The sequence below is a fragment of the Erinaceus europaeus genome, chromosome 18, assembly GCF_950295315.1.
Source record: "Erinaceus europaeus chromosome 18, mEriEur2.1, whole genome shotgun sequence".
In the NCBI taxonomy this organism is placed as follows: domain Eukaryota; kingdom Metazoa; phylum Chordata; class Mammalia; order Eulipotyphla; family Erinaceidae; genus Erinaceus; species Erinaceus europaeus.
This window is the reverse complement of record NC_080179.1, coordinates 59,857,742-59,869,741: the sequence shown is the minus strand read 5'-3', so window position 1 is coordinate 59,869,741 and position 12,000 is coordinate 59,857,742. Positions and strand designations below refer to the sequence as shown.

Here is a 12,000-nt window from a genome sequence, read left to right as displayed (position 1 = left end):
ATTGGCAGGTCCGGTCGAGCGTAGATGTGGGAAATGAAATTAGATGATGCCGCATCCCGACGAATATCTGGCGGGGCGATGTTGCTAAGAACTGGCAGCCATGGAACCGGGGTGGAACGGATGGTTCCAGAAATTATCCTCATGGAGGAATAAAATTTGGAATTGACCAAGTGGACATGGGGGCTAAGGAACCATACTGGGGCACAGTATTCTGCAGTGGAATAGCATAATGCCAGAGATGATGATCGCAGTGTGGAAGCGCTCACGCCCCATGAGGAGCTGGCCAGTCTTGCAATGATGTTATTCCTCGCGCCCACCTTTGCTGCAGTTTTTATGAGATGTTCGTGAAATGACAGGGTGCGATCGAGAGTAACGCCAAGATAGACTGGCTGGGCTTCATGCAGGATTCTCGTATCACCAAGCTGCACATTAAGCTCACGTGAGGCCGAGGCATGGTATAGATGGAAAACAGATGATACCGTTTTTGCAGTGCTAGGGATTAGTCGCCATTTTTTACAGTAATCAGATATCAGAGACATGTCTTTCGTGAGTGTTTCCTCAAGGATGTCGAACTTTGATGCCTGAGTTGCACAGCAGATGTTATCGGCGTAGATGAACTTCCTTGAAGAAGTTTCTGGGAGGTCATTGATGTAAATATTAAATAGCGTAGGAGCGAAAACAGAGCCCTGGGGGAGGCCACTTGAGACAAATCTCCATCTGCTAGACTTGTCACCCAGATGTACCCGGAATCTTCTGTTTTGGAGAAGAAACGATATAGTGTTGGCCACCCATGGAGGAAGGCATCTTGAGATCTTGACCAGGAGACCACAGTGCCAGACCGTGTCAAGATATTGGCTTATGATGATAGGAGGGATTGAACCTGGGTTCTTAGAGCCTTAGGCGTGAGCCTTTTTTCATAACCATTATGCTGTCTTCTCCACCTTATTTTTTTAATTGAAGAAATGTTTTACCAGATTGTTGTTTCAAGGGTACAATTTTTGTTTGCTTATTTATTGTCCCCACTGGGACTTTGCCAATTTGGACTGTCATTTTCTCTTTTTTTATTGTTATTAATTTATTTATAAAATAAAAGATATTGACAAGACCATAGGATAAGAGCGGTACAATTCCACACAGTTTCTACCACCAGAGTTCTGTATCCCATCCCCTCCTTTGAAAGCTTTCCAATTCTTTATCCCTCTGGGAACATGGACCCAGGGTCATTATGGGGTGCAGAGGTGGAAGGCCTGGCTTCCGTAATTGCTTCTCCACTGAACATGGGTGTTGTCAGGTCAAGCAAGACTCCCAGCCTGTTTCTATCTTTCCCTACTGGGGCAGGGCTCTGGAGAGGTGGGAGTCCAGGGTACATTGGTGAATCTTCTATCCAGAAAGGTCAGGTTGACATCATGGTAGCATCTGCAACTTGGTGGCTGAAAAAACATTAAGATATAAAACAGAACAAATTGTTTAGTAGTCAGGAAGGCAAGACTATAGCAGATGACTTGGGATCTCCATTTTGGAAAAAGTTAGTAGGTCTATTTTAGGTATATTCCTGCTGGGTTAGCTTCGCGGGTGGGAGAGAGACAACCAGGGACTCATGACTGACCTGGAAACGCAGATCAGTCTTTATTGATGATGAATGCAGTGCAAGCTATATATCTCTCATCACAATCCTGTCCTGTATATCTCCTGAGGTGGAAATGTCAGGTCCGAAGAGGATGTACGTAAGATAGGGGGTGGGGAGAAGGAACCAGTGAGGATGAAACCAGTGTGAACAGAACAGTGATTATGTAGATAGACCACAGCATCAAGCAATGCAACAGAAGGTTTTAGAAACAGAATTTGAAAGCAGACCAACATATTCCAAGGGGCCTATGACTTTATTAAATTTTGCCTAAACCTGACAGTTAACATGTAGGTGAACCAAAGCCATTGTCTGGGGAGATGGTGTCAGAGTTGGAAATAGTACTAGAAAGTTGGATCAGGGAAGAGAGTAGCTCCCAAATACAAGCAAGGTATATAAGTATCATTTTATGGTATCTTTTCTTTATGTCTTTCTACTTGCTTGCTGTTTTGGGTCACTGCAAACTATTGTGTACTTTTGCTTCAAGGTCTATATTTCTGGAGCTAAAGGGTTGGCATTCCAAGCCTGGTTTCTGTGGACACAATCCGAAGTGAAACGTGTAGAGGTGGTCCCAGTTGCATTGATTTGGTTGAGCTCAGCAGATGCAGTATCCAATGGTATAGGTTGAGTGAAACATACAGAAAGACAAGCTATGCCACGGAATTTCCAGGACTGGGAGAAATATGGGTTTTATAGAGAATGGGAAAGGCTCCTGCTGTCTTGGAGTTTAAGAAGGCAATAGCATGTGATTATTGTAACCAAGTTACTACGGAATTTGGTTTACTTTGAAAATCCCATAGTTAGGGTTTGCTGTATTATACAAGACCTTACCATGATTTATTCTATTTAATGCTAATTACGTATAGCTGTATCTCATATAGTGACACAAGCAGTTACTTCTGGTCTCCCTGGTCTAAAACTATAGGTGATTTAATATTTCAATTAAACAGTCATTATTAGAAATGTATTAAAAATTTGTGCCCACTGTTAAAATTCAATCAGGTTACCGATTTGAAACCTCAAGTGTTTAGACTGAAGGAATATATACTCGGCAGTGGGGTTTATGCATTAAAAAGTTTGAGAGTTTTAATCTATTTTTCCCCTCACATACTGATTAAACAGTGATTTATTAGAATATAAGTTAATAGAAGTGTATATTAACACCATTCCCACCACCAAAGGTCTGTGTCCCCACCCCTACACCCCTATAGTGACGCTAAAATCTACCCTCTCCCCCCACCCAGAGTTTGTCACTTTGGTGAGATACTCCAAACTCAGTCAAATTCTGCTTTATTTTTCCTTGTCTGTTCTTTCTCAGTTTCTGTTTATGAGTAGGATCATACAATACTCATCTTTTTCTTTCTGACTTATCTCACTTAACATGATTTCTTCTACCTTCTTTCAAGATGGGTCAGAGAAGATGACCCATTATTCTTAATAGCTGAGTAGTATTCTATTAAGTATGGCTGGACTGTCATTTTCTTTTCAGAGAAAAAGAAACAGAGACAGGGAAAGGCAAGGACATTACATAGTTAAAACTTCTGGGGACCGGGCAGTGGAGCACCTGATTGAATGCACATGTTACAGTGCTCAAGAACCTGGGTTTGAGCCCCAGGTCCCCACCTGCAGAGGGAAACCTTTGCAAGTGGTAAAGCAGGGTTGCTGGTGTCTCTCTAACTTTCCTTCTCTATCTCTTCTACCCTCTTGATTTCTGTCTATCTCTATCCAATAAATAAAAATAATAAAATAAAAATAAAATAAAAAACTTCTGCAGTGTTGTAGGTGCCAGACTTGAACATGGCAACGTGTATGAACATTATTCTAGTGGACTATTATTTATGCAAGAACATTATTCTAGTGAACTGTTTTGATGACCTTCCAAAGTATAATTTCACTTTTTAAAAGTATTTATTTATTTATTAGTGGATAGAGACAGAGAGAAATTGAAAATACAAATGGAAAGAATCCAAGTCAAAATTATTATTTTTAATAATTTGTTTTTAAAATATCTTTATTTACTGGATAGAGACAGCTAGAAATCAAGGGGATGGGGGAGGTCTAGAGGGACAGAGAAAAAAAAACACCTGCAGCACTGCTTCACCAGTCCCAAAGCTTTCCCTCAACACGTGGAGGCCAGGGGCTTGAACCAGGGTCCTGCCACATTGTAACATGTACGCTCAAACAGGTGTGCTACTACCCAGCTCCTTCCAAGCCAAAATTATATAACACATCAAATAAGTACCAAAAAAGCAGTGTATCAAAAAAACATGGAACTACAAAGACATAATATTAAAACATCAGCACTTTAACTGGAATCTCAAACCACAAAATCCCTAAATTGTTCCATAAATAACTAAACAGATAAACATGATGAATCTTATATATGAGTTTGGGTTTCATAAAGAAAAATCAAATTCAACCAGCTTGGATAATCCACACAAAGTTTAAATGTCTTTCCTCCTATCTGACACATAAAGGGACAAATCATAATGTAGGAAAATAAAACCCAGTCTAAAATGTTGCACTGCATCTTTATTTTATTTTATTTTTTTATTTTTTAAGTTGCCATTTTTATTATTATTATTATTTTATTTAAGAAAGGATTAATTAACAAAACCATAGGGTAGGAGGGGTACAACTCCACACAATTCCCACCACCCAGTCTCCATATCCCACCCCCTCCCCTGATAGCTTTCCCATTCTCTATCCCTCTGGTAGCATGGACGCAGGGCTGTTGTGGGTTGCAGACGGTAGAAGGTCTGGCTTCTGTGATTGCTTCCCCGCTGAACATGGACGTTGACTGGTCGGTCCATACTCCCAGTCTGCCTCTCTCTTTCCCTAGTAGGGTGAGTCTCTGGGGAAGCGGAGCTCCAGGACACATTGGTGGGGTCTTCAGTCCAGGGAAGCCTGGCTGGCATTCTGATGACATCTGGAACCTGGTGACTGAAAAGAAAGTTAACATACGAAGCCAAACAAATTGCTGAGCAATCATGGACCCATAGCTTGGAATAGTGGAGAGGAAGTGTTAGGGGGATACTCACTGCAAACTCTAGTGTACTTCTGCTTTCAGGTATATATTTTGCAGTAGTTTACGGATACGTGTGAACATATGCTCTCTCTCACAGAAACTGGTGTATATCTAGGTTTTGGGACTTTGTTAGAAAGTGAACCATCTGAGATGGAATTAGAGTATACTATGAAAGGAAAGGTCTCACCCGAGTAATGAAGCTGAAGGCTTGTCATTCCACACGTGAAGTCTCTGTACACAGTATGAAGTGAAGCATGTTGAGGTGGCAATTGTTGTGTTGGTTAGGTTGTGATAGGCAGATGCAATATTATTTGATATGGATTGGGAGAGGCATATGGGAAAGTGGGCCCTATCCAAGGGTTCCAGGACTGGGGGAAGTAGGGGCTCTATAGTGGAGATGTGAGGTTCCTGCTGTCTTAGGGTTCAAAAAGACAATCGATAGTTAATGGTATCATCACATTAATTGGTAATTGGGTTAACTTTGAAAAGTCCTTTTGTTAGGGTTTGCTGTACAGTACCCAGTATCTTGTATATAGCTGTGCTATTGGATGCTTCTGATCTATTTGGTCTAGGCTTTTGAGAGAGTCTGCATATCAATTACACAGCCTATATATTAAAAAGATTCAGTTTGTGTTTTGAAAAACTTCGAGACATACAATTAATTTTCCCCCTCTCATATTAATTAACTAGTGATTTATATGTCTACATTTTACTAGGAGTGTTCATAAACACCATTCCCACCACCAAAATACTGTGACCCATCCCTCCCACCCACTCCCACCCCCCACTGGCCCAGGAAGCTGCATGTCTACCCCTCACCACAGGGTTTTTACTTTGGTGCCCTACTTACAATTTGGTCAGGTCCTGCTTTTCGTTTCCCTTTCAGATCTTCTTACTCAACTTCTGTTGATGAGTGGGATCATCCCATACTCATCTATATCTTTCTGACTTAGCTCACTTAACATAATTCCTTCTAGCTCTCTGACCAAGATGGGTCAGAGAAGGTGGGTTCATTGTTCTTAATACCTGCATGGTATTCCATTGTGTATATGTACCACAACTTTCTCAGCCACTTATCTCTTGTTGGGCACCTTTTTTTTAGCCAGAGCACTGCCCAGCTCTAGATCTCCTCAGAGGAGATCCAAAAGGCTAACAAACGTATGAAAAACTGCTCCAGGTCACTGATTGTCAGAGAAATGCAAATTAAGACAACACTAAGATACCACCTCACTCATGTAAGAATGGCATACATCAAAAAGGACAGCAGCAACAAATGCTGGAGAGGTTGTGGGGACAGAGGAACCCTTTTACATTGCTGGTGGGAATGTAAATTGGTACAGCCTCTGTGGAGAGCAGTCTGGAAAACTCTCAGAAGGCTAGACATGGACCTTCCATATGATCCAGTAATTCCTCTCCTGGGCTTATACCCCAAGGACTCCATAACACCCAACCAAAAAGAGGTGTGTACTCCTATGTTCATAGCAGCACAATTCATAATAGCTAAAACCTGGAAGCAACCCAGGTGCCCAACAACAGATGAGTGGCTGAGAAAGCTGTGGTATATATACACAATGGAATACTATGCAGCTATCAAGAACAATGAACCCACCTTCTCTGACCCATCTTGGACAGAGCACTGCATCTTTTTAAAGTTGACCTAATTATTTTAAAAGACCTTCAATGGAGATTTGTCAAATTTTTTTTTAAGCGATCCATAGGAAGTATTGATATTAGCTGCGAGACTTTCCTGTGCGGCCTTTACTAAACTGAGATTATAACACAGCAACACAGCATTTGATTTTGAAGAGTTTGAAATTTTCTGGGTCAGGGATAGTGTGAGAATTATTTTTAGGGCAGCTGTAACTGAGCTAGTATGTTAAAGGTGATTTTCTTGGCTGTGTCATCCAGTTTTGCAAGTACTTCAGTGCAGCAGTTTTTGAACTCAAATGGAGACAACATCAATATGCAATGCCATTACTGGACCTTAATATCTCATGGAGTCTTAAAGTCCAGTGAGAAGGGTTTGCTTTTCTTCCCATTACTAAAGACCTCTGTTAGATACCCAACATCTATTATCATTGATTATGTAGTAAGTTGATCTGTGTTATATCATTACATTATATTACTTTTGGGGCAAGGTGGTGCCACACCTGGTTGAGAGCATGTTACATGCTCAAGGACCCTGGTTCGAGCCCCTGACCCCCACCTGCAGGGGAGAAGTTATACAAGTGGTGAAGCATTATGTAAGTGTCTCTCTTTCTTTCTCTCTCTATCACCCTTTCTCCTCTTGATTTCTGACTATCTTTGTCTAATAAATAAAGATAATAAAAATAAATTTAAAAATTAAATTTCTCATAAAATTCACCCCAAAGCTTCCTAAGCTTGCAAATTGTGTTTTTCTATATGTAACTATTATAATTAAAGGTGTATTCTTCAGTTTCAATTTAAAGAGAAAATTATTTCTTAGCATTCATAAAATATTGCTTGCTTTTTGTAGATAAAAGAATTTGAGTTTTCTTCTTAAGTTGGTAAGTTATCCAGAGAAATGATTCATTCTTATAGTCAGACCAAGCTCCCTATCTCACAATAAAATCACAACCATTTGCCAATAGAAAATGTGAGCACAATCTATATTAAAAGTAGTGGACAAAAGTCAGTTGAGTAAGTGCCCAGATCTTTTGTTCCTTTACGAAGTAATAGCCCTTGACCTGTGTGAGTGTGTTTTTTTATCCCCCTCCTCCTCCTTTTTAATGAGACAGCGCCAACTTCTGGATTACCTTTTGTTGTTGTTGTTGTTTTAAAATTTTTATTTTTAAAAATGAAACACTGACAAAAAACATAGGATATGAGGGGTAACAATTCCACACAATTCCTACCACCGGAACTCTGTATCCCATCCCATCCCCTGATAGCTTCCCTATTCTTTATCCCTCTGGGAGTGTGGACAGAGGGTCATTATGGGGTGCAGAAAGTGGAAGGTCTGGCTTCTATAATTGCTTCCCCGCTGAACATGGGCGTTGGCAGGTTGATCCATACTTCCAGCCTCTCTCTCTCTCTCTCTCTCTCTCTCTTTCTCTAGTGAGGCAGGGCTCAGGGAAGCAGAGCTCCAGGACACGGTGGGGTCATCTACCCAGGAAGTCCGGTTGACATCATGGTAGCATCTGGAACCTGGTGGCTGAAAAAAGAGTTAACATATAAAGCCAAACAAATTGTTTACTAATCATGAACCTAAAGGCTGGAATAGTTCAGATAAAGAGTTGGGGTGTCTCCTTTTTATAGATAGTTAGTAGTCCTATTTTAGTTATATTCCAAAGAGCCCATGACTATACTAGTTTGTTTGTTTGTTTGTTTTTCCTGAGTCTGACATCGATATGCAAGTGGATTCAAATTATTGTCTGGGGAGATAATATCATGGCTGGAAAAAGTCAGGCAGAAGACAGGAGAGAAAAGAGAGATACCCTAGTATACCAGAGCTGCCCCTAATGTTATGGCATTCCCATGTGGTGGACCTTGAACCAGGATCACACACATGGAAAGACAGGAACTCTGTCCAATGAGCCAGCTCTATCCCCATTTAAGAGCTAAAATTTGTCCTAAAAGAATAAATAGAAGACTGTAGTTTACCTCTCTCTTAAATAGTTTATGTTATTTTTAATAAACTTTGATACAATATGTAGCTCCCTTAAAAATTTTAAAAAGCTAGGTTTCAATACAAATAAAGATTTTTGTCATGCCTACTTTAACCCAGATCTAACAAATAAATATTTTTTCTTGATACAGACTTTTGCCCTTCTGATCTTTCTGATTTATAGAGCTTATAAATATGAATGAAAGTTTCTTTAGGATTAATGTACTTGAAATTCCAGCCACACCTCTTTTTTTACACAATTATAAAGCCCAATGTTTTTATATGGTATTTTCAAGAAAAAAAGCCTTTAAAATAAATCGAAAAATTATGCATAGTGATTACATATATTTTATGTAATTTATAATTTTTATGATTAATAACTAGAGTAAATAAATACAAAACGTGAAGGTAATTCTTTTGGTTTTTGTGTGTAGTTTCTTTTTACTAATCTGTGATCATTTCTATGTATGTTTTTAGGTATGCACAGAATGCACATTTTTGTTTTCTTGAATCAATGCTGTATTTTTCTAAACTTAGTCACTGTTGTTATCTGACAAGTAAAAAATAATCAAAACAAAAACTTCAATGGATAGGACCTCAAAGAATAAGCCTTAATTATCCAAAAGCATGGATTTCTCTGTTGTAATATGTATATTTACTGAATGAAAAATGTAGTAGAAAGCATGGGTTATTTATCTTCTATCTCTCTACATTTAATATTTACCTGTTTGGTTTCAGCATACTCTTCGATTTTTTTATGATAATGCGTATTTTTAGAATACTTTAGTAGTGTTATTGGAGAGCTAATGTTCACAGTGCAGTTGTTTACACATGGGTACATTTTTTTCTTTTTTAAACACTTTTAATATCTTATTTATTTATTTATTATTAGAGACAGAGAAACTGAGAGGGGAGGGGAGATAGAAAGGGAGAGAGACAGAGAGACACCTGCAGCCCTGCTTCACCACTCATGAAGCTTTCCCTCTGCAAGTGGGGACCAGGGGCTTGAATCTAGGTCCGTGCACAATGTAATGTGAGCGCTTAACCAGGTGTACCCTCAATTCTTCATTTTTCTGTGTTGTTTATAGAACACTCACCCACAACTTAGGTCCTTTTCCTCCGTAACGCACCAAGACCCCAATACCCTCTCTAGCCTCTCCTATTCTCTCTTTCCCCAGAGTCCTTTGCTTTGGTGCAACACACCACATCCAATCCAAGTTTCACTTTGTGCTTTCCTTTTCTGTCCATGTTTCTTGAGTTCCACTTATAAGTAAGGTCATCTGGTATTTCTATTTTTTTTTCTTCCTTGAAACATCTTCATTTATTCCAGATCTATGATAGAGAGCTTTGCTGAAGCAGATTCTTATACTAGTCATTTTCTTCCACATTATATTTAACACTGAGATTCCTAGAAGAGTGTCTGTTTTTATATGAATCCATATTCTCAGATGATTTCTCAGAATAATTAATGAATTCAAATTAAAACACCTACATGCAACTGTCAAAAGTTATATTACTTCATGTATTACATGTATTATATATTTTAATGATATAGTTAAACCTTCAGCTACCACAGTTATTATATTTAAATTTTTGTAATTGCTGAGTGTTATAACTATGATTATGTATAAGAAGGGAAAAAGACCATTGTCCACACTGAGCTTACAATCAATCAGGACATAAAATATTAATAAAAAGTAACGCTATAAGAAAATGGAACTTTTTCATTCTAATCCATCCATGAAAAAAATCCAGGGTGTATTAATCACAGAGAATACAAGTGGTATCTTGAAGAACATTATATTTAAGGTATGAACCAGGAATAAATTTTACATGCAGGTTGGAGGAGAATGTTTCATACAGAGAGTAAGATAAAAGATTCTTTGGTAGAACTTTGAATTCATCCTTGTGATTTTTAAAGATGGCTAAATCTTTTTACAATAAGTTATTTTACTATAAGTATACCTTAATTTGTATACTAACATTTCAATGTATTATATTATGTTTGTTTTGCTACTATGCATGTTACTGTTGTTACTATATGTTTCATGCATATTACAATAGATCAACAATTCAATTTCAGCTATTTGTTCTGGACTGAGTGGGGGCAGCTGCCTTGCATTGGAAAGGCTCGTTTAGATGGCTCAGAGAAGGTCGTCCTCGTAAGCATGGGAATAGCATGGCCCAGTGGCATCTCCATTGACTATGAGGTATGTTGGATTTCTTTTCTTACGTATTTAAAGTGCAATTACTGCCCACTTACATTAGTTCACTTTCAGTATTTTCCTAAATAAAACCACTTGTCTTACTGCTTTTTGACCGATCCTTAGGAAAATAAAGTGTACTGGTGTGATGCTCGGACAGACAAGATAGAAAGAATCGACCTTGAAACTGGAGGGAATCGCGAGGTGGTGCTGTCAGGGAGCAATGTGGATATGTTTTCAGTGGCAGTCTTTGGAGCTTACATCTACTGGTCTGACAGGTAACTTATTTTGTTCAGGAATCTCAAAGTGTTATTTCAGTGCTGGCAGTACTGTCTTTGTAGGATTAGCTATACCATAGGGGGAAAAAAAAACCCCAAAAAATCTCATAATGCCATCTAATTTCCACAAAAAAGGTTGAGTAAACACTCTTCCTCTTCCAGGCTGCAGAACTGCAGTGTCACAGACTAAAGTTGGTGTCTTCCTCCTCTTCTGATCATTTACCATTCATTATCTTCAGCATAAATAATCGACTTGATTGAAATTACAAAAAAATAAATAAATAAAGAGTGTTGATCATCTATGTCTTCTTGACAGAGCACATGCCAATGGATCCATCAGAAGGGGACACAAGAATGATGCCACAGAAGCCATAACCATGAGAACAGGTCTTGGAGTCAACCTGAAGGAGGTGAAAATCTTTAACCGAGTCAGAGAGAAAGGTCAGTACTTGTGTAATAAATGCAATTTATCTCTTTTTTTCATATTCATTAAGATTAAATGAGGACTTGTTCTTACATAGTCTTCAAAACCATATGATACTATAGCATCCTATAAAATTATATAGTAGCCTCGTAATATAAATATGTAATAATTCACACATAGATTGTTTTTTTTCTTTGTATGGAAGGGGTTAATGCTTTACAGTGCAATCATTGATATATGAATACAATTTCATTATGTACCAGGACCTCACAATTCTCTTCCACCTCTCCCTTCCCCCCTTCTTTCTTTCCCTCAAGTCCTTGACTTTGATGCTGTACCTTGTCCATTCCATGTTTCACTTCCTGTTCTCCCTCCCTGTCTCTATTCATCAAGTCTCACTTACAAGTGAGATCATTTGGCATTTGTCTTTCTATTTTTGCCTTATCTCACTTAGCATGATGATTATTGCTTTTTACCTGGAGCAGTGCTTATACTTGAAGATAATAATGCTATATCTTCTATTGTCTTTTGGGTTAAGAAATACAGAAATATATATATATATGTGTGTGTGTATGTTTGTGTGTGTATATACATCTATATAAGTGTGTGTATATATATGTATATATATATATATATGAAAAATATAGAGAATAACTAGGACAGCACTAAGTAAAAATTAGCTAAAATATTTATATGAGTAGTATGAAGCTTAAGGAACTGCTCAGGGATTCAAGCCCTGGTTCCCCAACTTCAAGGGGGTTGCTTCACAAGTAGTGACACAAGTCTGCAAATTGCAAGTGTCTCTCTGTCTCTC

The 12,000-nt window shown here is 38.5% G+C and overlaps 1 protein-coding gene across 1 annotated transcript in view; it reads left to right on the top strand.

Moving 5' to 3' along the window:
* Positions 1–12,000, top strand: part of LRP1B (LDL receptor related protein 1B) — a 1,816,831-nt gene that overhangs the window by 1,300,793 nt on the left and 504,038 nt on the right. The window contains exons 38-40 of the mRNA XM_060178059.1: positions 10,364–10,490; positions 10,611–10,762; positions 11,079–11,203. Of these exons, the coding sequence (XP_060034042.1) occupies positions 10,364–10,490; positions 10,611–10,762; positions 11,079–11,203 (404 nt within the window). The remainder of the gene's footprint in view (positions 1–10,363; positions 10,491–10,610; positions 10,763–11,078; positions 11,204–12,000) is intronic.